At 42.6% G+C, this 27,609-nt stretch overlaps 1 protein-coding gene across 1 annotated transcript in view; it reads right to left on the bottom strand.

The window, feature by feature from the left end:
• LOC308166683 (collagen alpha-6(VI) chain-like) overlaps nucleotides 1-23,563 on the bottom strand; it is a gene marked incomplete at both ends in the record, with an annotated part of 33,852 nt that extends 10,289 nt beyond the window's left edge. The window contains 29 exons of the mRNA XM_080541008.1: nucleotides 715-777; nucleotides 1,350-1,385; nucleotides 1,603-1,653; nucleotides 1,793-1,855; nucleotides 2,679-2,741; nucleotides 3,345-3,407; nucleotides 3,662-3,724; nucleotides 3,943-3,978; nucleotides 4,134-4,187; nucleotides 6,837-6,902; nucleotides 9,474-9,536; nucleotides 9,991-10,044; nucleotides 10,478-10,522; nucleotides 11,064-11,090; nucleotides 11,199-11,270; nucleotides 11,441-11,494; nucleotides 12,077-12,169; nucleotides 13,157-13,302; nucleotides 13,505-13,583; nucleotides 13,734-14,083; nucleotides 14,888-15,466; nucleotides 15,733-16,311; nucleotides 16,540-17,097; nucleotides 17,547-18,107; nucleotides 18,876-19,496; nucleotides 19,685-20,245; nucleotides 20,644-21,231; nucleotides 21,652-22,260; nucleotides 23,482-23,563. Coding sequence (XP_080397134.1) covers nucleotides 715-777; nucleotides 1,350-1,385; nucleotides 1,603-1,653; nucleotides 1,793-1,855; nucleotides 2,679-2,741; nucleotides 3,345-3,407; nucleotides 3,662-3,724; nucleotides 3,943-3,978; nucleotides 4,134-4,187; nucleotides 6,837-6,902; nucleotides 9,474-9,536; nucleotides 9,991-10,044; nucleotides 10,478-10,522; nucleotides 11,064-11,090; nucleotides 11,199-11,270; nucleotides 11,441-11,494; nucleotides 12,077-12,169; nucleotides 13,157-13,302; nucleotides 13,505-13,583; nucleotides 13,734-14,083; nucleotides 14,888-15,466; nucleotides 15,733-16,311; nucleotides 16,540-17,097; nucleotides 17,547-18,107; nucleotides 18,876-19,496; nucleotides 19,685-20,245; nucleotides 20,644-21,231; nucleotides 21,652-22,260; nucleotides 23,482-23,563 — 6,279 coding nt within the window. The remainder of the gene's footprint in view (nucleotides 1-714; nucleotides 778-1,349; nucleotides 1,386-1,602; nucleotides 1,654-1,792; nucleotides 1,856-2,678; nucleotides 2,742-3,344; nucleotides 3,408-3,661; nucleotides 3,725-3,942; nucleotides 3,979-4,133; nucleotides 4,188-6,836; nucleotides 6,903-9,473; nucleotides 9,537-9,990; nucleotides 10,045-10,477; nucleotides 10,523-11,063; nucleotides 11,091-11,198; nucleotides 11,271-11,440; nucleotides 11,495-12,076; nucleotides 12,170-13,156; nucleotides 13,303-13,504; nucleotides 13,584-13,733; nucleotides 14,084-14,887; nucleotides 15,467-15,732; nucleotides 16,312-16,539; nucleotides 17,098-17,546; nucleotides 18,108-18,875; nucleotides 19,497-19,684; nucleotides 20,246-20,643; nucleotides 21,232-21,651; nucleotides 22,261-23,481) is intronic.
• Nucleotides 23,564-27,609: the final 4,046 nt, after the last annotated feature.

The raw sequence follows: 27,609 nt of genomic DNA, 5'->3' as shown, positions 1-27,609 counted from the left end.
GTGTGTGTGTGTGTGTGTGTGTGTGTGTGTGTGTGCGTGCGTTAGTGCTGTCCCAAACGACTATTTTTCTAACGATTAATCTAGCGATTATTTTATCGATTATTCGATTAGTCTAACGACTAATTTATCGATAAGTCTAACGATAATTTTTGTACTGTAAAAAAAAAAAAAAAAAAAACGTATTTGTCTCCACCTCACTGCTATGTTTAGCCAACTTGAATGCCAACATGGCCATTTAGAAGTCTATCCATCACCACAACACATAGCTAGCTAACGTTACTCTCGCTGCTATGTTATGATTAGCTAAATTGATGCTAACGTAGCATGCGAGCTACGAGCTAGATAACGTACAGTAGGTGCTCGCACCACAATGACAATAGGCTACCGTAGCTAGCCAGCTACATAGCTAACGTTACTAACACCAGAAGACAAGACATACGAACTGTGGTGAGCTACATTGCTTGTGTAACATTAGCTAGTAGCTATCCATTTTCCACTCATACACTTAATTGTCTCGCCTGGTAAAATAAAGGTTTAAAAAAATAAAAAATAAAAAAAAACGCCATTTTGTTTATTTACGACTAACCGACGCATATTACGCTAACCGACGTATTGACGTAGTCGATGACGTCGACGACGTCGAATAATCGTAACAGCCCTAGCGTGCGTGCGTGTGTGTGCGCGTGCGCGTGCGTGTGTGAGTGTGTGTCTCACCCCTCTGCCTCGGTTTCCTTTGGGGCCTGGACCACCGCTGCCTCCAACACTCCCACTTTCACCCTGACCACCACACAAACAGAAGAAAGAGAACAGGAAAACAAGCACAAGGTTTATTCAAGTCATAAACCAAAGGGACAGCTCACTCCAAAATCAAACCTCTGAATTTGCCTAATGACAAGATGAGTCTGTGAGGAGCATGCTGCGTCTGGCCTGTAGAGGGAGCTACAGGACTGTGGTGGAGAGTGGAGGATGATTGACACCAGCCGGTCTTCACTCATGTCACCATTCACTCACCACCACAGTCCTGTAGCTTCCTCTACAGGCCAGACGCAGCATGCTCCCCACAGAGTCCATGATGTATCTTGTGTAGATCCATCTATATGCAGTCCCATCTATCAGTCCCAAATTATTGGAAAAGACATGCACTATATAACCTCCTGATTTAATTCAGTGCTTATCTTTTCCGTTCATTTGGTTATATACTGAAGTCTGTTCTTGTATATGGACTGCTCTCAGAGTAAGGAACCAAATATATTATTTTGTCATTTTGGTCAACAATCTTTTTAAATGTGTTTAATTACCTATTCTAAAATGGTAGAGTGTACAATAAATAAAAAAAATCTATAACATACCACTATTCCAGGGTAGCCAGGGAAACCCGGTTCTCCCTTTCAAGAAAACAATTCACAATAAATGACAATTGCAATCATCAAAATGGCTGTTGTATAACACCATTACAATCATTTGATTTGGATAAACGTAATTTATACAGGTGTAAATCATATGTCAAGTAAGGTAGGATTCAGCCATTTATAAGTAAGTCAGTCATTTCATCAGTCTTTGAATTAACTGCAGACAACCTTTTTAATTTAGTTAGTTGCTCACCTTAATTCCCTTGGGTCCAGAATCTCCGTAGCCATCTCTGCCATCAAGGCCCTGCAGTGATCAAGCAATCATCTTATATCACTTATATAACACACACACGCATGCACGAACACACACACACAAATACAATGTGCCCTTACAAACTATCACTGAGTGAAAAGGAATGTGTAAAAGCACGTCTCTACTTTACCTGCATCCCTCTAGCCCCAAGTGGTCCAGTGGCTCCTTTCACCCCGGGATCCCCAGGTTGACCCTGATTGTAAACACTGCTATTTTAGCTAGATTGATCATTGAACATGATAAAATGTTTGTATTTGATATTCGAGACAGGTGTGCTAGTACATGTACTGTGGCTAACTTTGACCAGTCATGAATATAGCTGAAAACTGATTTTAGCTAAAAACATCTTCTAACCTGCAGTTTTACACTTTTTTTTTTTTTTACACATTTCTGGGATAATGGGGAAAGCAAAATTCAATTAAAAAATGCAATTATATTATGGTGGGAGTACATTTAGCATTCAAATATAAAAATGTTAATGTCGGTTTTGCAGCTGAATGTGTGTTTGAGTGTCTCCAGTGACTTTCCACATTAAGAGCGCATAAACAAACTGTTGGGACACAGTGGATGTGTTTGATGAATGCTAAAAATCAGAGAAATAGGCATCAGGATCATCTCCTCCCAGCAAGCACAGAGACGTTATAAAGACGTTGTGATGACTCCTTTCAGAGACTTCCAGGACTAGGCCAGATCACATGTTGATTTGACGATTTTTATGACGTCTTTAAAGGACGTCATCTCAACTACTTTTTAATAACCGCTGAGATGACTGGTGTTTAGTTGACGGGGGTGCTAGATGAACATACACACACACACACACACTCAATAGAAATAAATAAAACAACATATAGGGTAATGTAGTATACGTAGTACACCATCAACCATTCCATCCTCCTCACCCGTCTCCAACACATTGGCATAACCGGCACCGCCCTCTCCTGGTTCAAGTCCTATCTCTCAGACAGACATCAATACATCTCAATAAATACACATAAATAAACAATGAAGTCACTCACCTTCTGTCCGTTGAGCCCCTGATTTCCAATGGATCCTTTGGATCCGACTGTTCCAGGTTGGCCCTGAGGACAAGCCATTCATATGGCATCATTGTATGTGGACGCTTGAAACTAGCTATGGAAATAGGTATCTTCCAAATGAATCAGGGCCTAGAGTTTTTCGGGACCACATGACCTGCCCAGGTCATGTAGTCAGGAACATGTAGTCAGGAACATGTAGTCAGGAACATGTAGTCAGGAACTCCAACATTCTAATCAAGTCATTTCAATGGAGGTTAGACCCCATGGTGTATTTAGATAATATCCATTAATAATACAGTTTGCAACTGGAATAAACTGCTGAATAACAACTCCTGTTCATCAAATGACAACATTTTACAACACAAAGGCAGTATTCCAGGGCAGCTGTAATGGGGAAAACAATTATGCTTTCATTGAAGAAGCCAGCGCAAACAAACAATATTACATAATATAACATAACTGCTCCTATTTGTTACTCAGTTGCTTGATAAAGAACACGTGACACTACATCATTCTACTACTGTAGTAGTTACTGTGATATAAGGCCTATGAGTGGTGTCAAATGTAGCAGATCAATTTGAAAGTGCTACGGTGACCAACTGTGATGGTCGGATGGAATAGAGGGTGAATGGTACATGAACTCACCTGAGGTCCAGGTAGGCCATTCATACCCCTGGGTCCGGGCTGGCCTCTCTCTCCTCTCCCCCCCTTTAGAAACACATGTTCATATGTCTTACAACGCTCTCAGACCCCGACAGAGTCACCACACTCACAGTTAAAAATATTCCTGGTGACGGTTCACACCAATGGAACAGATTTAGGACTTGAGAGACATGTATGACATGTATGACTCTTGAGAGACATGTATGACATGTATGACTGAAAAGTAAGCAAACAGAGTGATGCTTTTTGACATCAAAGAGTGTGTATTTCTGTAACAATATTCTGTTCTTGACAATTACCTGTGGTCCAGAAGGGCCAGGGTTCCCTAGAAGTCCTACAGTGCCTGGTTCTCCATTAGATCCCTGGTGGCAAACACATGTACAGAACACACACACACACATACACACACACACACACACACACACACACACACACACACACATACACAAACAAACAAACAAACACAAACAAACAAACAAACAAACACAAACAAACACAAACACAAACACACACAAAGTGTCCAAAAGGTGGAAATCGATAATACATGAAGTAGCAGTCTCACTGATGTTGCTGATGATACCTTGAGACCAGGTGGACCTCTTCTTCCTGGAGGACCCTACGGAAGCAGCAGTTGGAACGTTATCATCACTGTTTACATTTGACCAAAATATGGTATGACATAATCAGTGGTATAGAAAGAGAATGCAACGCTAGCAGTTAGTTACGATCCAAGCCTTTTAGAGTAAGATGATGAAATGAAAACTCTCTTACTCTGTGTCCATTGATTCCACTCTCTGCCTGAGGTCCATCTGCCCCTGCCTCTCCCTGTGGGGATGGACAAAACCATGAGAGAAAAAGAAGTGTGAGAGAAATGAAAATGATGTGTCATACATTGAAATCTGAAAATAGTGTAGCCCAGCTACTAAAGTGAGCAATGAGCATTTCATAACATAAGTCCATTTAATAAGTTAAATAAATAAGTCAATTTAATAAGTTAAATAAATAAGTCAATTTAATAAATAAGCATCATTTCATGGTTATGTACACGGTTATTAACATGGTTATAAGTTTATAATGTGTACTTGTTTACAAGCTCTAATGTGAGTTCGCTCATTGGTTATGTGTTGCTACGTGATATGAATATGTCATTCATTCATTTCTTTATTTCATTGGGCCATCGGGAAGAGCTAGCCAACTGTAATGTATGCTGAGATAGAGGGGCGGGACTTTGTACTAATAACAATAGGTTGCACTAAGTAACTTGTGAGAATGATTGATGACATCTTCGAGTGAAGTAAGATCTGTATAAGCTGTGTGTATAACAATTCGGGATCAACGAACAGTTATTCCTTTGGAGGACTATATAAAAACGAAATAGCGATTGGATTTGTAGCTCAGTGTATTCTGTTAATTCAGAATTGTAAGTCGAGAGACCAAGGAAAAGGAAAGCTCTCCGGTGGACTAACACGGAGACCGTTTCCATTCGCCTGGTGTAACTTGAGACCGTCCAGTGAATCTTCGCGCCAGTGTCCTTCAATCATTCTCCTGCGCTCGTGGGAGAGCGCTGGACCCCATCCCCCCTCATCTCTGCCTCTTTTTTCGGATCTTTCAAACCCCTCGTTTACCTACGAGTCCCCCACGAGGTTACGTGAGTACTGAACGCACATGCTTTTATTTGAGGCTTGTGTAAACGAGTGAAGTGGCCATAACTGTTTCAAGGCCCCCCCGCTCACAAGCAACGTCAGCTGCAACTGTAACACTGGTTAATGGACTGAGTTACAGAGTGCGTGTGTGTGTGAGTGTGGGCTCACCTTTTTATTTTACTGAACATTACATTGTACAATTGTGAATCCTTTGAGTTGACAACTGAGTTTATTGGAAACATTTACATTTATTTCCTTGAAAGGAATTGGAATAGGCTTTGAGCCTATATTTTGTTTATGTGATATTGTGATATTGTCTGTTGACATTGTATTGTGAATATTGTCTATTGACTGTATTGTTTGAATATTGTTTATCCTACTAATGTATAACATTATAATTGACTACCAACACTTTAAATTAAGCATTTAGTAAATAAATATATACCCTTTGGTATTTGCATTTAAAGCCACTGTGTTGTGTCATAAACCGGTAACAGGCAATTCATATGATATATTAAAACATAAATACATTAAAAGGATTAAAAAGGAAGTCCTATTTAAAATACTTCCACATAGTTAATGGAGGCACCGATCGTCATCATTTGAATAGTTTATTATTACAGGTAATACCGCCACTTATTTAAAATAGAACTCAGGCCCCGCCCATATATGGCAGGGGTTACATAGTTAAAGAAGATAATGCTTATTTGAATGTTGGTACACCTCAGACCGAATAGCAGAGAACACTTAACGACACATAATTAGATGATGACACAGTCCTTGCTTTTGAACATAAAATGTATGCTTGTTTACAAGCCATGTATCACCCAATAGTCTATGGCAGACGAGACAGTGAATCAAATTCAAGTATTTAGTGATCCTAAAACTGTTTGTTATATCGAGTGGACTCTTCAAGGCTTCAACCTTCGTAATGCAAAGAAGCTTTTTGCTTATCTGCGCGACTTGAGAATTGCCGACATGCGGCCCCTTTTCACCAGACCATGTCACAAATGTAAAAGTAATTGATTATGTTCAATTACTAGACACTAGATGCAGGAAACAATAGAGCATATGATGAGCATATGACTCCGTTCTTCCACCTCGGCTGGCCACGTGGCATCACTGCCTCGGTCACAACTTTTTATTGTCTAGGAGCCCCACTGGTGGAATGAGCTGCCCACTGCTGTCAGGACTGCATTCACTACCTATCTTCTGCCGTAGATTGAAGACCCATCTCTTCAGGCTACATCTTAACTGTCCCTTAATAGACCACCATCTCAAACTCAACCTTAACAAGACTGAGCTACTCTTCATCCCCGGGAAAGCCTGACCTCTCCAAGACTTCTCCATCAAAGTGGAGAATTCTATGTAACCCCTTCCCTGACAGCCAAGAACCTTGGAGTGATCCTGGACAACCGACTATCCTGTGCAGAGAACATTGCAGCAACGGCACGCTCCTGCAGATTCTTCCTTTACAACATCAGAAGGATACGACCATTCCTCACCAGAGAAGCAGTGCAACTCTTGACCCAGGCACTGGTCATCTCCCGCCTTGATTACTGCAACATACTCCTGGCCGGGCTCCCCGCCACCGCCATCAGACCTCTGCAGCTGATCCAGAACGCTGCTGCCCATCTGGTGTTCAACCTCCCCAAATGTTCTCATGTGACCCCTCTCCTTCGCACCCTGCACTGGCTCCCGATAGCAGCACGCATCAGATTCAAGACCCTGGTGCTTGCCTACCAGACGGCTAAGGGGACAGCCCCTGCCTACTTGCAGGCCATGATCAGCACATTTCAGTGACTGGACTGTAGCCAATCATGTTACATACCGGCAACCCTGGGTTTCCACTTTCGCCTTTCGGCCCCTGGACTGTGCTGTCCACTCCAGAGTCTCCCTAAAAGAAGAAGAGAAAGACAGCAGTTCAGCTAAAGAAAACACTTTGCCATAAATTGCATTATATTTCTAAATGTTTATGGATGAAACACTTCGGGTGTTCCTTTACTGAAACCTACTGTAGTAAATTGGATAATGTAGGTTTTTCATTGCTAACAACATTGCGTGATCAACTTCTGTTTTAACCAGCTGACTTCCACCTAAGATAGTTTACTGATAACACCATTGTGATATCAACCTGTCTTACTTATTTTTTTATTCAAAATACAAATAGAACATACAACTTAAAGGAGATTCAGACACAATTACACTCACATACCACACACAAATCCATACAAGCATACCGATTCATACACTATCAACAATTTGATAGTCTCTGCAACATAAGTCGTCCTCAAAGGCAATACTTCTATGCTAGTACAAATATACCATAAAAAAATAAAAGCAACATATCAAATAATACAGCCTTCATATCACCAATGAGTTAACCTTACCACAAACGAAAATGTAACCACGTTGGCTAGGTGTCTACTTAAGAACAATAAAACAAGTGCAAAAAAGAAAAAGCTAATACAAATGATTATTCTAAAAGACAGAAAATATTAAATAAAAATTTAAAAATAAAAATACAATTTAGCAGCTCGCATCAGATTCAAGACCCTGGTGCTTGCCTACCAGGCAGCTAAAGGGACAGACCCTGCCTACCTGCAGGCAATGGTCACCCCCCAAACTTCAACTGATGATTCACTTGCTTAGTCAAATGTATTGATTGTAAGTCGCTTTGGAATAAGGCGTCTGCTAAATGCCAAAAATGTAAATGTAAATGTAGAATAAAAGGTAAAATTCTTCTCTCTTGGATTATTATTTCTCCATGGATCAACAAGACCTAACTCTTTAATGGTATTGTTTAATACTTTGGAACTTTTTGTGATTGGCCCCTGTTCTGGTGGCATCCTGTCTAATTTACCATTATGTACTGTATTGAAATAAATCCCCACCCATTAATATCATCCCCTTTCCATCCCTGGCAATTACATGTCTTTAAAGACTGACTCATTCTCATTTTGGAGCATAGACAAAACCATCGAGCCAACAACCATTACCTTCCCCTATTATCTTTTATCACTTTCTCTTCAGAGAATGGTAGAGATTTATTAATTAATGTCGCCACACCCCTTTTCTTACCATGTGAAGCATGGAATACTTAGTTTACCCAATCCCTTTTCAATTTGTTATATTCATAACATTCATTCATCATACATATTTCTTCAGTTGGCTCAGTATCTTCTTCCTCTTAATCGGATGATTTAAACCTTTATAAGATACAAGATGTAATCTCTTCATATTGGTTTAAGCTGAAGCCCATGTGCTCTATACCTCCTAACAACTAAAACAACAGTGCAAAACAACACACAGTAAAACAGATAAACAAACATCTCCTTCAGAACTATTGTACAATAACAACAACAGAATGTGACTCCCAAAAGTCCAATAACCAGAGAGATGTGGCAAATTCTCCCTGAGGAAATAGCACTATGTGCACCTGCAACTTCTCAGCTGTTATGGAAAGTTGCTTCACGTAGCCCAGCTGCCTTGCGTGATCACTCTCTGTATTTTCTCTGACTCCTCTTCCTCAACGTGAATCCCCAAATCCTTGAGCATGGGTGCAGCCTGCGCCAGCAAAGTGAATGACTTAGTCCCAGATTACAGAAACACTTCCAACTGTTCAGGATACGGGGACTGTGCCTTCACATTCTTCTCCTTTAGTTTTTTTTATCACGTCCCGTACCTGTTTCCTCTTCCTTTGTATCTCTGTCGTGTAGTCTTGATTGAAGTAGATGGTCCGTCCCTCTTATGTAGTCTTACATTTCCATGCTTGCTGCATCACATGATCCTTCGTTCAGTAGTCTAGGAAGCGGACGATGATCACTCGCGGGGGGGGGCAGTGTTCTCTTTCGGTTTAGGGACCAGTGAGCGGTGAGCTCTCTCGATGCCAATGTCCATGTCATCTGGAATTTGCAAAGACGTACAAATAAAATCTGTCACAAATCCTATGGTGTCGTTTTTCTCAGAGCCCTCTGGGATGCCATGTATCTGTATATTGTTCCTTCTTGCCCGTGATTCCAGGTCGTCACATTTTGTCTCCAGCTTCGCCTCTTGGTGAAGTAGAAAGGTGACTGGTCTTTCCAAACGTGCAGTCCTGTCTTCCTTGTCCCCCAGCCTTTCTTCCATTCGTACTGTTCATTGCTCCAACAAGGCTGTTCGTTCGACTAGTTCCTTGATGTTAGTCTCTAGTCTTTCCAGCGCTTTTTTGTTGTCATTAGTCACTGTGGTGTGCTCTTGTCTGAGCCTACGCAACTCCGCTACTTTTGCTTGCCGTCTTCAGACCCCATCTCCGGCCTTGTTCCCTGAGCCTGGTCGGGGCATTCGCTACTTGCATTATTTTACTCAGCCGGCTTTCTGTTTTTCCCCATCCCTTTTTCTTATCTTACATTGTTGACAATTTTTGCGCTTTATACACTTTCTGCCGTGTGTGTTGTTTTTAAGAGCAATTTTTTTCTTTTTAACTTACAGGGTCACCTCTTAGTCCACGTTGTCCTTTCACTCCTTGCTCTCCCCTAATGCCCCTGTTGCCCTGCAAGAGAAACCCAGTCAAAAAGGTGAAAGGCAATGATTCACATGAATGGTAGGCCATAAGAACATCATAGATACATATATTTTAGTGCATGTACAAATTAGGTTGCAGTAAGTACTGAATAGTACTGAGTATTGTAATATAGTACTGAAAGTATTGAATATAAGGTAATGCGGTATGGGCAAAGTATGAGTAAATCCTAATAATGTTTCAGGCATATTTAGATAAAATATGAAGACCATATAAGAATGTATAAAAATTATATATTATTTTATTATAGTTAGTTTTTCTGACTTCAATAAACAACATCATTGTCTTTATTTTAAGCAATGTACGCAATTATTGTGTGGAAAAAAAAAAGAAAGACAAAAAGAAAGAAAGAAATATCAGTCAAAAATATATCTAATACGAGAGCAGAAGGGAATAAGAGTAATAAGAAAGAAGATGTCTTTACTGGGCCTCCTGGGTTTCCTCTGTCTCCTGCAGCTCCAGACAATCCCGTAACACCCTGCAGACATGCAGTGAGGAAAAAGATCAATCATCTTTCAGTGAACATTCAATCGACCAATCATTCAATCAACCAATCTGTCTGCATGTACTTAACAAGCAAGTACACATCTTGATTGAGAATGACATATTTCTAAATGAGATACATTTATTTATTTATTTTTTTCTGAGTGGGGCAGTCCCACTCATATTTTTCGTTTTTTGTTTGTTTTTATTTGACAGATACAGTGAAGATTTAGACAGGAAGGATGGGTGAGAGAGAGAGGAGGGATGACATGCAGGATATGTCCCCGGACGGAATCGAACCGGGGACCCTGCGGCTACATGGTCAGCACTTAACCCGTTACGCCACCTAAGCACCCCGGAAATACTTTTTTTTTAATAGTAGGCGTCAATGTGGTCCAAGCTGAGAGCAACAAAATGGTGGAGGTTACCTGTTCACCGTTCACCCCATCAAGCCCGTGGTCTCCATCGTCACCCTGCAGAGGTCATGGGTACACTGATTTAGAACACGCTTACACAATGATAGCACGACACGTACGGCCATACATACAACAAAGACCAAAACATGAACATACAAAAACATACAAACAGGGGGTGGCGGTAGCCTAGAGGTTGGAGAGGCTGGCTAGCAATCGGAAGGTCGCTGGTTCGAGCCTCGCCTCAAGAGGGAGCTGCATGTGAGCTGGTGACTGGAGGGTTGCTGGCATCATATCTAAGGTGCCTACCACTGTGCCCTTGAGCTGTGTTAACCCCTAAGTGTTCTATGGCTGACCCTGTGCCTATTGGCTGACCCTGTGCCTATTGGCTGACCCTGTGCCTATTGGCTGACCCTGTGCCTATTGGCTGACCCTGTGCCTATTGCAAAAAATAAATGTTGTTGTACTCTGTTGTGTAATGACAAAAAAGGTTGAATCTAATCTAAAACATTAACAGCTGAAGAGAATAACAAATGACCAGGTATACTTTCACACTGAACATTCACTGTGTTGTTCAAATTCCAAAGCCACATTCGCTCACCCTTTCCCCCCTGTAGCCTCTTGAACCCTGTAACACAAAAGCAGAGTAAGAGGTCCAGTGAGATTGGACTGTCTCAGATGAATGAAGCTGTCACTGATTTGGTGATGGAAAAGCAGAGACAGGAGGGAGGCTCACCTTGAGGCCTCTTCTCCCAGCACAGCCCTGTAGACCCTGGGGTCCAGATGGGCCTGGTGGCCCTCTCTCACCCTGGGAGAAAAGCAACAAGAGATACTGAGGGTCTTACAGGTCAAAGGTTCATTATCATCATCATCATCATCATCATCATCATCATCCAGTGTCTCAGACATCTTAAAACATTCACAGTGTGAATCAGTCACAAAACATGAACCCCTCCTCGTCATCACATCAACACTTACGATTCCGCCCTCCTCTCCAGGGAAGCCGGGGTGACCCTTCAGTCCGGGGACACCCTGTTTAGAGAGAGATCAAAAGTAGATGAGGGAACTGAAAAGGGGCAGTCTGTTGTTTTTTTTACCTTATATTTAGATACCAGCCACTTATTCTTTACAATATCCACAGTCTTTATTTTGGAATGCAACTGTGTCATATGTCTGTATTGTTAGAGTCTCAATGAACATTTACCTAGTGCACAGAACCTGTAGAATTTGAGAAACATTACCATTGATAGTATTGGGGGTATTAGACACAATCACACTTTGCCTACATATTATGTTGTCAAAATGGGTCCCCTTGGTTAAAAGTTAAATGATTGCAAAATCGGTGGATCAGGGGTTCAAACCCCGGCTGGCCACATGTTGAGGTGTCCTTGGGCAAAACAGTGAACCTCAAATTGCTCCCAATGAGCGGGCCGGAGCCTTGCATGGTAGCTTGCCGCCATTGGAGTGTGAATGTGTGTGTGAATGAGGCCATTGTAAAGCACTTTGGAATAAGGAGCTACATAAGTCAGTCCTTTAACTTACTGTACATTCATATGTAAAATACAATGTTTCTGTTCGTCTCCACGTTTCATGTTTTCACAGAGGACCTCTCACCTTTGACCCTGAAGAGCCCCGGAAGCCATGGATCCCCTCATTTCCAGAGCACTTACACATCACCCCACAACACTCCCTCCCAGCCACAGTGTCCTATGGAGAGAGAGAGTTGAAGGAAAAAGAGAAAGGAGGGACAGAGAGAAAGAGAGATCAAAATGAGGAAAAAGGGTGGGAGAGAGAAAAGGAGAATGAGGGAATACACTTTGAAAGTGAAAAAATCAATTGTTGACATTATGGTAGACGCCGTAATTATGGTATCACAGACGCCAATCTAAAAATAATAGTTCATATTTCCACTCTGTTTTGCTTGTCTCATCTTGCTAAGTACACAGCAAGCACATGATGAGTCCATCGCATCGCGCCTGATATCCAATCTGCTACCACCCTTGAATTGTGTGGTCTGTCTTTAAGCTGGACAAGCCTTAACAAGAACAACGTTTCATAAAGGCTGAGGCTTGACACCCTTGACACCCTAACATCCTTCATCAACATCCATAAAACCTATTTTCTATTGGAAACATTTCTCCATCCCTAAGGCAGTAAATTAGTCCATTAGGAACTATGGAGTTAACTAGAATGGTTCTTTGTGGTCTTGGGCGTTGTAAAACGTGTGCATGGCATGATTGTGTATGAAAGTCTAGCAATAGAGGGAATGAATTGTCAATATCCCAGTATTCTTCCTTGGAGTGCACTGCAGATGTGTTTCATTACCGTTTTCATTTGCTGGATTGGCATTCACGATTGTAACTTTTGTCAGTTCAAATGTGAATTTTTCGATTATGATACAAAAATTATTTTGTGCAATGTGGATAGCCTACTTTCACAATCATGAAACCATTTGGACCATACAATTCTGGTTTGAGTCTACATTTGCAATAAACAACAACACCTGATAGGAATCTATCCTTTTAAAAACATTTGATGTTAATGACATCCGAAACAGCATGTACAGGTAGGTGAGACAGGACATCAGGAGGTCTGTACTATAAAGTCACAGAGGCATTAAAACATACAATTTGTTTCAGCATCATTAAAACATTCTATTTGTTTCAGCATGGTACTGCCAACATTAAAACATACTATTTGTTTCAGCATGGTACTGCCAACACTCTGCATGCCAACATCCAGAGGCTGCTTGTAGCCAAATCCTCGCCCAAACTCAACCATCTGAAGGTGGTTGGCATTCTGGACCCCCTCCAAAGCTACTGTCAGCAGGGCATGGATACCTGTTGGAGATTGCAACACATTTTCATTATCTCCTCATATAGATAATAATGATCTCATCATTAGTGATATATCACTGACCACAAAAGACAAGCTTAGATATCATTGAAGCGTTCTACAGCATCTTATGTTCTTCTATTTCTGCCAATGAGGAGTCAAGTAATACCAGTACAGAAATGTGTTGACCCTGTTTGTTTGTTTTACCATTTTGACGAAGAAGCTCTGACTCTTGCTCCATTTTCTCCACATCAGCATCAAGACCGTCAGAGAAAATCACCACCACCTGGGAAAGACAAGTTATGACATTGTTTGAACAAGAATCCTACAACGTTTAAGTCTGAATTGAATCATGTCCTGCTCTTCTCTGTACTGTTCTGTTTTACCCCTGACTGTCAGATTGGCAGAAAGAAGGGATGTAAGTGTTAAGGCCCACCTTCACTCCAGCCTTTGACTGCGTCTGAAACTTGTCCTTGAAGGAGTTGAGGAGAGAGGGGTTGAAAAAGGTGTCCTCTGAGGTTGTCAGGGACATGACTTTATTCAAGACCCCTTCGTTGTACTCCTCAAAGTTGAAGTCGTCCAATAGCCGTCCGTCCTTGTCCACCACGCGGAAGCCAATTTTGGTCCTGATGGGGGTGGTCCCTGCACAGCACAGGCCCTCCAGGGTGGACACGTATCTGACTATGCCTGGCAGATAGGCCTGTAACTTGGGCTGGCCTCCGAACAGCAGCTGGGACGTGGGCCTGTGTGAAATATCGAACCCCATGGCAATGTCTACGCTGCAGCCTATTGGAGGAGAGACACATTCCTTGTAACTTTTCATTAAAATGAATCTAATTAACTCCAGTAACTACAATTGTGACGGCAGCTGGTGAAACTTTTATTCAGAAAAATGTAAATACATTTCAACATTGTTGAAAATCAATAACACACTCGCTAGCCAAAAGCCCAAATATTGCAATGCAATGGATTTGGTGGTTAATCCCCACTACTACCTAGTTAATTATAACACTACTTTACATTGTTAGCAGGCTCACAAAACAAGCTGTGCTCGTTGACTAGCGAGAGTGTCATTGATTTACATTTTTCTGAATAAAAGTCTGAACATTTGATCGTCTGCTGACCTGTTCCCGGTTTCACCAGCTGCTGTCACAATTTATCTGGTCATACCATACCATTTATTGAAGATAACTTACAAAATGTAACCCTAAGTGACACTACAGAGCCAAACCAAGCTGAACTGAGTTGAGCTGTACTGGGCTGGCCTGGGTGGTTATCTACCAGAGATGCTCAAAAAGTACTGTACAATACAATGTGAAAGAACAATATGCAAGCCAGCGCAAGCCATGTTTCGGGTCAGCCCTGTAGTGTGTAAAGGTGTATTATGTTTCTTCACATGAGTGGTACAGTATGTAATCTGAAAGATAAAATAATTTGACAGATTGATAGACAGACAGACAGACAGACAGGATAGATAGATAGATAGATAGATAGATAGATAGATAGATAGATAGATAGATAGATAGATAGATAGATAGATAAAGTGAGACAGATAGAGACAGAGAGAGATGAGGAAGGAATGGTGCTCACCTGGTTGGTCTGGTATTGGCCTGGAGGTACATATGGTATCCAACACCTTTTTCTTGATGTTCGCCAGGGAGTTAAAGTTCTGCACGGTGAAGAACCTCTCCGGGGATCCGGCAATTTGCAAAAGCTCGAGGTCGTGGATGTTCCCTATGCCGATGACGAACACCTCGATGTTCAGCGCCCTCAGTGCCTCCGCCGCTTCCTCCACGTCGTCGTCCGACTCGCCGTCCGTGATCACCACCAGGTTCTGGGAGACCCCGGCAGTCTTACGGCTCCCTTTAGCTGCTGTGAAGTACTCTCGAATGAACGTTAGGGCCTTTCCAATATACGTGTTCCCTCCGACCTGCGTCATCGTGAGTATGCGGTCTTTTACCGCTGCCTCTGTATAAAACTGGTTCAGGAAGAATTCCTCATGAGGATCGGTGCTAAACTGGGCGACTCCTACCCGCACGTCTTGCTCACTGATTCGGAAGCTGCCGACAAGGTCTGTCATGAATTTCTGCATGACGGAGAAGTCGCGTGGCCAGATGCTGCTGGAGCCGTCGATCAGCATCACCAGGTCCGCCTGCTGTTTTTCACAGACTGGGAGACCAGAGGAAGGGAAGTCACTTATCCTGCAGAACCTCATTATTTCAACATACGTACACATAATACTGGACTGTTTTAGCGGGTTATTGTTGTACTATTACTGACCAACTATTTACGGTGCTATGAATTAGTTATTGCTAGGTATGACAAAAACAAACAAAAAAAGACAAACATCTGACACACATATTTCATGTTTCGAAACTCCTTTTCTCTTTGAATTTGTGAATTGAGAAGACTACATAGTTTGCATTTCCTCTTACCTGGTTTGGTATATTCACAGAGCACGTGGGAAATATTTTTATATAGTGTCTCCAAAGCCTTGAAGTTATCCACTTGGAAAACCTTCGACTCGTCCCCGCCAGTCATGATCTTGAGTTCCTTCCGGTTCGCTCCCTCCACTCCGATGCTGTAGACGCTGATGCCGTTATTCAGCAGCTCCTTAGCCGGATCTGCCAGATTGTTCGGGTCTGTCGCCTCACCGTCTGTGATGACCATCAGTATCTGAGGTACCTGGAGGGCCCGTCGACCGCCATGTTCCGCGTTAAAGTACTCCAGTGAATACCTCAGAGCCCGGCCTGTATAAGTGTCGCCATGGGGTGACTTGAGTGCCTTAATGGCAGAGTGGACCTCTCTCTGGGAGTAGTATTGGTTTAGGGTGAACACGGAGTGGGCCTCGTTGGAATAGAGAATGACACCGAAGCGAGTCTTCTTCTCCCCGACCGTGGTTTGGTTCACCATGGACGTCATGAAAGAGAGCATACTTTGGAACTTCTCCAGGGTGATGCTTGTGGAGCCGTCCACCAAGAATATAATGTCTGCAACCTCCATCTTCTTACAGTCTGGCGGAAGAGCAGAGAAGAAAATGTAAGAGTTTTATATAATTGTGTGTGTGTGTGTGGTAGGGGAGAGGGGCATAGATAGATAGTAATAGTTTTGGTTCATTTCTTTAACTAGGTCATCTAATATCTGTTGATTTTGTTTGGTTCTGTTTATTTCTTTCAATGTATTATTGAGCAGTAAATGCAGCTTAGTGTAGAGATAAGGGTAGTGTAATATATGCCACTCACCTCTATCTGGTTGACAGATTGCCAATGCTAGCTGGCTCTCCAAAGACTTGAGTCCGTCAAAGTCCGCCTCAGAGTAGACCCTCTCTTGTGCACCACTGATCTCCAGCAGTTGTGTGGTATTGGCATTGACAACTCCAATGGCGTAGATTAACACACCCTTATCTCTGAGAGCTTGGGAAGGCACCGCAACTTGATCCTGGGCCTCTCCATCAGTTACAACAATCAGGAACTGCTTCTTGTTAGTGCGCCCACCTTTGTCCGAGTCAAAGTACTGTGAGATGCGGGAAATGGCTTCACCAGTGTGTGTGCCTCCTCCTATCTGCTGCATTGTGTCTATAGCCTGACCCATGCGACGTTTATCATATAGTTGGTTGAGAGGGAATTCCATTCGTTGGACAGTGCTGAATTGCATGACTCCAATGTGCACTTTATCCAGGCCAATAACAGACTTGCTCACAATTGATTTCATGAATTCCTTCATTTTCTGAAAGTCCTCAGGGTTGATGCTGCCTGAGCTGTCGATCAGAAATAGGAGGTCCCCCTGCATGTCCTTACAAGCTGTGAAGAGAGAACAAATTGTGGAATTCTTGTCATTAGTTGCCGTAACTTATTTGGGATCATAATCGACCTCTAGCCCTAACCCATAGGCATGTCAAGACTATCTTAGCAAAATAGTAATGGACCTATCCAATCCTTTTAGATCTACTGTACACAAGATGTGGGCTAAGATAATGGCTAGTTTATATAAACTTGTATCTCATATGAGTTCAGTCAGTGAATCTGTGAATCTGAAAAAGTACACATGGTATTTCATTACATCTGACTCAGGCCATCGTTCAATACCCATTTACATTTACATTTTTGGCATTTATCAGACATCTTTGTCCGAAGCGACTTACAACAAATACATTTGACTAAGTAAGTGAATCATCCAATGCTTTTAAATTCACAACGGGAAGTGTGCACTTCAGTGAGAAGGGTAGAAAATTGAAACACAGCCAGATTACCGTTAGGAGAGCAGATATCAGTGATGATGTCATCCTTAATGGGCTTCAGGGCATCAAAGTCATTGACAAAGAACATTTTCTCCCGGCTTCCACCAATATCCAGCAGCTCAGTCTCATTGGCACCCTTCACTCCAATGGCATAGACAGTGATGCCCTGGTCCCTCAGCCTCTTCGCCGGTTCTTTCACCTTGTCACTAGACTCCCCGTCCGTGATGACAATGAGGTACTCGGGTACCTTGGCACCACGACTGGCCCCTGCCTTCTCAAAGTAAGGGTCGATAAAGGACAGCGCTGCTCCGGTGTTTGTCCCGCCTCCTATTTGTCTGATATCTTCCACAGCCTTCTCCAGCTGTTTGCTGTCTGTGTAAGTTGGCAGGTCAAATTCCAAATTAGGGGTCTGTGAGTACTTTGCCACACCCACACGGACGTGCTGCGGCCCAATGTGGAACGAGCGGATGAACTCGATGATAAACTTCTTCATGTCTTGGAAGTCTGCTGGGTAAATACTCCCTGAATGATCAATCAGGAAGAATATGTCGGCCTCCTCTGTTTGCACACAACCTAGAGGAGAAAAAAAGCTAGTGTCAGCTTCACATCATTGGACATCATTTCCTCTCACCACATTTTGAGCTTTCTTTGTCAATAACTTAATCCACCACTAAGAGGAATATGGAGAATATGTATTTTCCCCCAGACTCCTTTCCTTGGTGGTAGACTGTCTGTCAAAGATCATACATTTGTTCTTCAGTGAGAGTGAAGTGCCAATCAAAGGGGATGCCTCCTCCCAACTGCAGCACTTGATAGGGCTTTGTAAAATGTTGCAAATCAAGGATAAAAGTTTTTTTTTATCACAGCGATCAAGTATTTTTCTGAAGCCCAATCTATTTTGAGTTGGGACATATACAGTTTACATGATGGTACACATTTTTTAAATAATTATTTAGAAAGGCAGTCTATGCGTTTCCTGTGCAGGTGCTAAACTGAAGAAAATGGGGATAGGCAGACTTTTAGCTGTTTATATGGTTTGATGCGTTGTGACCGAGAGTGATAGGGGAATCAGAATGAGTCTTTGGTTATGCATTTCAGCTAATCCTTCTCTGAGTCCCAACATACCCCATATCACATTGATTGGGCTTCCTAAGAAATACTTGATCGCTGTGATAGAATGTTTAATTTGATTCTCAATTTGCAACATGTTACAAAGCTCTTTCAAGCATTGTAGTGAGGGAGGAGGGCATGTCACAACCCTATTGAACAGCGCTTTAAGTGCATTTCCTTTCCTATTTAAAAACAGATACATAATAAGAACAAATCCTCTTTGCCTCTAACCTTGCTTGGCACTGTATTTCCTGGAACTGACTGAGACTGCTGAGCTGATGAGGTTGTAGCACAACATCTTCTTCAGGCTCTGCTCCAGGGTCTTGAGCTTGACAAAGCTGTCCACATTGAAAACATGCTTCTGGGCGGGATGAGATGCCATCTGCCTCAGCTCCTTCACATTGGCACTCTTGATTCCCACAGCGTAGACTGTGACTCCAGAACGGCGCAGGTCAGCGGCCGCGGTACTCACGTTGTCCTGAGACTCACCATCGGTGATGACTATCGCCACCTGCTGCACGCCCTGACTTTTCCGACTGCCCTTCTCCTTGAGGAAAACCTTCTCCCTGGCAAACTGCAGGGCGGCACCAGTGCGGGTGCCACCTCCGCGGTACGGCAGGATGTTGATGAACTGAAGGATTTCACTCTTGTCGTTAAAGGCGTTCAGGTAGACCTGGACAGAGGGCCTGTCATTATAAAGGACTATGCCAACCCTCACCCTCTTCAAGCTCACATCAAGGCTATCTACAATCTTGCGGAGGAAACCACGAATCAGTTGGAAGTCTGCCGGTGTGATGCTCCCAGACTCATCCACAATGAATACTATGTCTGCAAGTTTGGCTGATTTGCAATCTGCAATAGAGTAACAGTAAGTAGAGTCTTTAGTAAACAGTCTTTTATGAGCTTTTTAATGAAAAAGATAAAGAAAAAGATAGATCATGTATTTCAAATAAGTCAACAGCAGTTTGTAATTGGTTATGCATACAGATTCAGTTGTCTCACAGAAATATTGACTTGATAATGAAAAGAAAACATCTTACCTCCACTGAGAGTGACGGCCTCCTCCTCAGCATCAAAGACAGTCTTCAGCACAGGTGCAATAGCTGCACTTTGGTACACATATGGCGAGGTGGCTACTGTTTTCAGTTCCTGAAGTGTTGATGAGCCCAGTCCGATGGAGATAACAGTCACCCCTTCAGCTTTAACTGAGCGTGCCGCCTTAACCACGGCATCGTTGGAATCCCCCCCTGTCACCACGACCAGATACTGGCTGAAGCCTTGGTTGGCACGGCTGCCAGATGCTGCAGTAAAAAAATGGGTGCGGGCATACTCTAGGGCATCGCCTAGGTTACGAGGGCCGTTCTGGCGCAGCCTCCAGCGTCGGATAGCAGCCATGGTCTCCTCCTTGCTTTTGTGGGCGTTGAATAAAAACTCTACCTTCGTGTCTCTGCCAAACTGGGCCAGACCAAAACGGTGGGCGGCACTGCCCACGTTGAGCTGGTTTCCCAGTCGGACCAGTAGGGTTCTGACCTGCTGAAAGTCTGCCTGTGCCATGCTGCTGTCCACCAAGAAGAAAATGTCTGCAAATTTCTGTGTCAGAGCTGAAAAAGAAGAACATAAATTAAGAAGATAATTTGTTTTCCTTTTTTGACCGTTTAAATGCTGATTAAATGTCTTTGGCTGGAAATAATATTTCAAAAGATTGGCAAGGTTGCTTGGAATGGGTCCACCTGGTACAACTCTAGCTGACATGCAATACAATCTACACTTTATAATTCATGCATCAATCATGATAATATGCTATGCAAAGTAGTTGCATGAGGGCAACAGAAAGTCATATACAGTAGGTGCCCTTAACCTACATCTAGACAAAACATTGACAATAGAGAATGGTCTTTGTGGGCCTCTCATTTGAGATGTGTCACTTGTTTGAACATATTTATAAGAGCTGACATTTGCTTGAGCACTTTTGTCACTTGTTAAAAATGGTTTGCTTTACCTAGCCTCTGATCCTGCACTGAGGCGCACACTGTCTGCAGTAGACCTTCTGAAAGTCTCTGCAGGGCCTTGTAGTTGTCAATGCTGAACAGGAAACGCTCATGGGGCTTGTTAGTGATACCCTGGAGTTCAGCCAGATTGGCCGCCCCCACCCCAATACCGAACACGATGACCCCCTGCTTCCTCAGAAGTCTGGCAGGCTCCAGCACGTCGTCTGAAGAGTCCCCGTCGGTGATCACCACTGCAATCTGCGGCACTCTCTGGTCGGCACGGCTACCGGCCTCCTTGGTGAAGTACTGCGTCTGGAGGAAGGTGATGGCTTTGCCAGTGGCTGTACCACCTGTTAGATATGGGAGATTGTCCACTTTCTCTAGTAGAGCCCTTTTGTCTGTGTGATCCGCCAATCGGAATTCCTGGTGAGGCTCATCACTGAACTGCGCCAGCCCCACCCGAACCTTGTCTGCACCGATATCCAGCCCTTCCACAAAGTTGCGGAGAAACTGACGCACCTCCTGGAAGTTGTCAATACCAATGCTGGAGGAACCGTCCACAAGGAACACAATGTCCGCCACTGAGGCCTGGCGGCAGTCTGGAGAGGGGGGAAAATTACATTACATTACATTAAATCTACATTTGTGGAATGTTATAAAATAGATATACAAAAGCACATTTACTTTCGATTGTCGATTACCATTTGTAGTCAAGTGCACATCCAATCTCATAAGGTGGTAGCTAGGCAGATTTCCTTCTCTTCTATCCACATTTACCATATCATTAATATATGATCTTACATCTTAGCAGTTGCATTGAAGTTGATTCAATTTGCCAGCCGTCACAAATAGATAAATACACATGTTTGGGTACTTTTGACTCTTAAGCTAATAAAAAAGTGTAGATTACTGGTGGACATAATTTTCTTTAGATAGGATCCTCCAATACACATTCAAGACAAGTGCATGCTGTTTAATACGTTGAATCCCTATTGCAGTGTATTATGCTCAGGTAGTACCTTGGGCCACCTGAGAGAGCTGGCGTTTTGTCTCCTCCACGGTTGTGCACAGCACCTGGACGATGCTCTGGGAGATCCCCTGCAAAGCCTTAAAGTCTGACACACTGTACACGTGCTGGTCATGTGGCTTGCTGGCCATCATTTTTAGCTCGTTCTCGTCAGCATCTTTGATCCCAATGGCGTACAGAGTGATACCTTGCCTCTTCAGGTCCCGGGCATAAGAGTCCACGTTGTCTTGGGATTGGCCGTCTGTGATCACGATGGCGATCTGGGGCACATTCTCGCTGGCTCTGCTCCCTGCCCTCTCGACAAAGTGCTCTTTCAGCATAAAGTCCAAGCCCAAGCCCGTCTTGGTACCACCGCCCTTGTAAGGCAGGGTTCTGATGGACTGGAGAATGTCTTGCTTGTTGGGGTAGGTGTTGAGGAGGAATTCCGTTCGTGGCGTAGTGCTGTACTGGACCAGGCCAATGCGAACTTGGTCGGTTCCGACGTCAAAGCTGTCAACCAGTGTGAACAGGAACTGGCGGATCTGCTCAAAGTTCTCTGTGCCAATGCTCCACGATCCGTCCACCATGAAGACAATGTCGGCCACTGCCTCTTCTGTGCAGACTGGGAGAGTGGATAAAAAACAGACATGGAAATTATTCTTAAAGACTAAGTCTGTGCCATGTTAGCAAGGTCTAAATCCAAACATTGTATGTAAAATTGTATGTAAAATTGTATGTATGTATACTGTACATAAAATTATGTTGATTCACTGTCTTGTGTAGATGATGGAAAATAAATGAAGGGGACAACTTTAAAACCAAACGTAGCACAGTAGAATGTGATAAAACCATCATACAAAACGTTGGTTTATGGTTGTCATTTGATTGTCTTAACATTGGCAGTTGACAGTCAGCATCAGTTGAAAATAATAGTTGACAGTGAAATGTGTGCACAATTGTAATAAGATTAAAACAAATAAATAATACAATATAGGGACCAACCAAATCTAAAATCTAAAGCAGATGTTCTCGGTTCAGTTTCTGCTGAATGAGAACGTTAGTCTTGTCACTATATCTTGCTTCAAGTTTGAGATTTTGTTCCCCTTACAAATGGGTAAGTAGGCTCCTGTTATTTGTTTAATTGCAAAATATTCTATAAAACCGCACCTTTAGCCTAGGACAACATACTATCTATTTATTTTCATATTTTTTATGTAATGTTACTTTAATTTAAATAGTTTTGATTAGCCTACCTGTCTACTCGTATTTCCTAAATAATAGTAACGTGATTAATTAATGTATTGTTTTATTATTATATTTTTAAAAAGTGAGTTGTAGACAGAAGGAAAGCCATAGTGGTTCGAAAGTGAAGGGGTTATAACCAGAAAGCAGTCACATGTTTTTTGTTTACCCTCGTTCAGAGCAAGAGAGAGAGACAGAGAGAGAGAGAGAGAGAGAGATCACCTGAAAAATACTGACATTCATCTGATGTTCTTTTAACTTATTAACATAATAGAATGATAGCCTACATGAGGTTTCTGCTATAACTACCGTATACGTAGTATACCTACTATACTATAATAGTACCCATAACGGCAACATTTCAATTTAGTACTCTTGCTCTGAAAGAGGGTAAACAAAAACGATGTGACTGCTTTCTGCTTGTAACCGTTAACATTTTCTAACCGCTCATTAAGGATGGATGACAGCAGAGACTGAACTCTCTGAACAATTTATAATGAAGTGAAATTAAACATTATATTATTGACGGCCATTATCAAGGGCATTATCAAGGGATGTGTGTCCCAGGCCTTATCAACAGGAGACAAACATTCCTGCTTACCTGTTTTTTGTGCACCACCGATGAAAAAGCATGTTGCTATGGTGAAGATTGTCAGAAGGCTCTGTGTCCCCTGAGCCCCCATGTTGGAGTAATTTTTACTGGTTTCTCTCCCTGAAAAAAAAACACTTTATTAGAGGATTGGAATATGCCATGTTCATATTTTACAGCTGACAATTCAATCCATCAAATCGGTTCACCATTTAGACTCAAACTGCCACCCCCCAAGTCATTATGTGACTATCATAACTGGAAGAATATGTGTGTCCTCATTTCAGAAACCACAGATTTTTTATTTATTTTTTGTATTGCATGATGACTGAAGACCACAGTGATCCCACACTCCCACAGCGATGCTGTACCATAATTGTCACTCAAAATCCCCCAAAACCCTGCGTGGTGTAGTCTCCAATTTTTTTAATTGGGACACCACCCATCCTACAAATCATAGCAAGACATGCCAAGGAATCAATCAATTTATCCTGGGTCAGTAAAGTTAATTTCACTCTAATACTTTATGTCTGCACTGCACCAATGTTGTTATTACGTGTCTGGGGCATTTCCTCCTGTAGATGAGATCACAAGCTACAGGCTAGATTCTTTTATGAATGTTTTTATGGAGAAAGAGGTTTAACAGCTGATACTGTATCTGACACACAGTTACTAACTAGGCTTTCCACATGGCCCTAGACAACAGACATGATAGTGAGCAGATTTGTTATGAGATGAATGGTTGTGTTTGAAAGCTCCTACTGAAACCTATTTAGTAGGCATTTTATTCAGTCTATTTAGTAGCCATCTTATTCAGTCTATTTAGTAGGCAATAAGACTGTACAACTCCTCCAGCTGGCTCGATCAGGGTGATCAGAGTCAGGCTGGTCGATGTTAATTAATACTGGACGGTTCTTACTGTATATAAGATGTTTCAGATGTCTATTTTATTCTACTATTCTCTTGTCACTTTATTTTGTTGTTGTTTGTGAGCTGCTGTAACAACTTAATTTCCCATCAGAGATCAATAAAGTACCAATTTATCTATCTATCTATCTATCTATCTATCTATTTATCTATCAACTACCTACGAAAAAATGACAGTCAGTTTGCTGATACTCTTAACAGTATCAGCAAACTGACTATCATTTTCCTGAGACTCAGGGCAATCCTGAGAATCGGAACGCAAGAAGGGAACTGGACGTGCATGATGGCAACAATCGCCTGGAGTTCCAGCAAGACCCCAAGTACCTCAGCGTAAGCTTGGACCGGACACTGTCCTACAAGCAACACCTGGATGAAGTGAAGGCCAAAACTACAGCAAGGGTCTCACTCATCCGCCGCCTGGCAGGTTCGACTTGGGGAGCTTCTCCCCAGACCCTACGCATATCCACGCAAGCCCTGGTCCTTCCCCTAGCAGAATACTGCGCCCCTGCCTGGAGCAGAAGTCCACATGTAAAAAAGATAGATCCTGTCATCAACAGCGCCCTCCTAACTGTTAGTCTGAAACCCACCCCTGTGTCCTACCTGCTTGTCCTAGCTGGAATCGCCCCAGCCAGCCTCCGACGGGAGGCCCTGGCAAGAAAAGCCCAGAAGTATGACTGGCACATCCTGCACAAAGCCACAACAACACCAGCACCACAATGCAGGCTCAAGTCTCACCATCCCTACAACAAGGCAGCACAAGAGATGCTACAGTCTATCCCTGAGGACTTATCCAGAGATGCCTGGCTGGCAGCGTCCTGGAAACAGACGTGGGAGATGGCTGGGCCCTCGTGCATCCAACGATACATCCGGGACCCAGGAGGCGGTGTAAAAGGAGAAGACATGCCACGCCATCTATGGACCTCGCTGAGCCATCTGCGCTCTGGGGTCGGACGCTTCAAGTCATCTATGAAGAGGTGGGGCCTATCGGACAGTGCGGCATGCGAATGTGGCGAGCCTGAACAGACTGCTGAGCACATAATCTCCGGCTGCCCCCTATACAGCCCACCCTCAGAAGCTGGCCTTTTCGACTTAGGACCGGAGACGAGGGCGTGGCTGCACGACACTGAGTTGGCCATCTGATGATGTACGAAAGAAGAAGAGACTCAGGGCCAGTGTCATTCCACTCAGTTGCTCTACCTGAGAGGATCTGTGATCTTAACTACTATACCTGAGAGGATCTGTATTCCTTTTCAAGCATCTCTCATGTTCCCCCCTTGAAACAGATGTTCAACTTTCTCTTTGTATTCTGTTTTTGCATCCTTAATCTTGATTTGATTCTGCTCTATCTCCTGTCTTTTTCCTGTGTAGTGTTTTGAGCTCCTTTGTTATCCAGTACTTATCCAGACGACACCTTCACCTTCTTTGATGAAACAATATTGTCCTCACAAAAATATAGTCAGTCATTGCCTATACAGTCGATCGTGGCATTCTGTGAGTACAGTTCACAATCAGTACATTCAAAACAGTCTTTAAGAGTCTCAGAAACAACACCATTGCTTGACAGTTTTATATACAACTCCCTCCCTCTGCAGTTTGGTTTTAAGGATGGGATAAGGTGTATAGTATTATGATCTGTTGTGCCCAGGGTTGGCTTTTTGATGGATTTGTATGCATTTTTGAAGTTACCATCACCAGTGATGCCGGTAACACGTTACTAAGTAACGCGTTACTCTAATCTGAATACTTTTTTCAGTAACGAGTATTCTAACGCGATACTATTTCCAAATCAGTAATCGGATTAAAGTTACTTATTCAAGTGACTGTGCGTTACTATTGCGTTACTACCTCATAACTTAGGCTAAATGCAGTATTTCTTTGTAATGTTCGATAGTAAACAAACATTTGTTTGCTTTTCTCGTGTCTTGGGGAGTGACGTCAGTGCTCACGTTTTCAACACGAGGTTGCAGCAGAATCGCTCACGTGTATCACCACGCTGATTGCACAGTGTAAACAGAAGAATGGAGCGAGAACAGAGATATGCGTTAAATAGCTGGAAATATAAGGATTATTTTGAGTTTGTGTCAGCAAAGGATGACAAGAACATAAATGTTCGTTGTACACTCTGTGCTGGCAAGAAAATATTGTCCTGTGGTAAAAGCCTGAATGGTCAGGGTAGGTTTTAGGTTTTGTGAAACCACTCCTTGCTAGTTACTGTAAAATAAAGATTATATTTATTTTATTGTTTAAAAACAAGTATTTATGTTGGGTGAGGCAAAGAAAGACTCTTTATTTTGTTGTTTTAAGTTATTGTTTAAAGTTTAATTATGTAATTTAAGTTACTGTTAAAATAAAGTGAGTTTTGGCAAAACCAGTTTTCATTTTTATGTTGCGGGGGGGGGGGGGGGGGGTCGGGTGCCTAGGCAGCTGCCAATAGTAACTAAAAAAGTAACTAGTAATCTAACTTAGTTACTTTTAAAATCAAGTAATCAGTAAAGTAACTAGATTACTTTTTAAAGGAGTAATCAGTAATCAGTAATCAGAATACTTTTTCAAAGTAACTGTGGCAACACTGACCATCACACAAATTGATGGTTTTGCTTCCTCTTGTAGCACATCATGGCAGGGATTTGTCGAGTTTACAACTGTACAACACCTAAAACTAACAATGGTTTGATTCCAGATGTTTCACACATAATACAATAATATCTGCTGCATTGTTGTTATTGGCTGAGGGTGGAACATAAACAAGGATCAAAAAGAGCTGTCCAAACTCACGCAGTAGATATTTACATCTGCAGAGCAGCTGCAGAGCATTACATTTACATTTACATTTTTGGCATTTAGCAGACGCCTTATTCCAAAGCGACTTACAATCAATACATTTGAATACTAAGCATGTGAATCAGCAGTCCACCATTCGTTGCAGGAAGAGTACTCTAGCTCGGGCCCGGGGCCACTGATAGAAGGAAAAACCTTCTCCCTATTATCGCCTTCTACTAAAACTATATATTATTTTATTTTAATTTTTTTTTTTAATAATGACTGGAGAAACTGAGAAACAGTACAAGGGGGGCAATAGAAGTTCTTAGGGACACAGTAGAGGGGAAAGCGGGTGTCTTTAGGAGACGTAGTGGTGAGGGTCAGAAGAAGTCTCAGGAGGAGCAGTTAAGATGTAACCTGAAGAGATGGGTCTTCAGTCTACGACGGAAGATG

This window comes from Nansenia antarctica, assembly GCF_963989245.1.
Source record: "Nansenia antarctica genome assembly, chromosome: 10".
In the NCBI taxonomy this organism is placed as follows: Eukaryota; Metazoa; Chordata; class Actinopteri; order Argentiniformes; family Microstomatidae; genus Nansenia; species Nansenia antarctica.
Note: the sequence above shows the minus strand (reverse complement) of the source record. Positions and strands in the feature narration are given on the sequence as shown.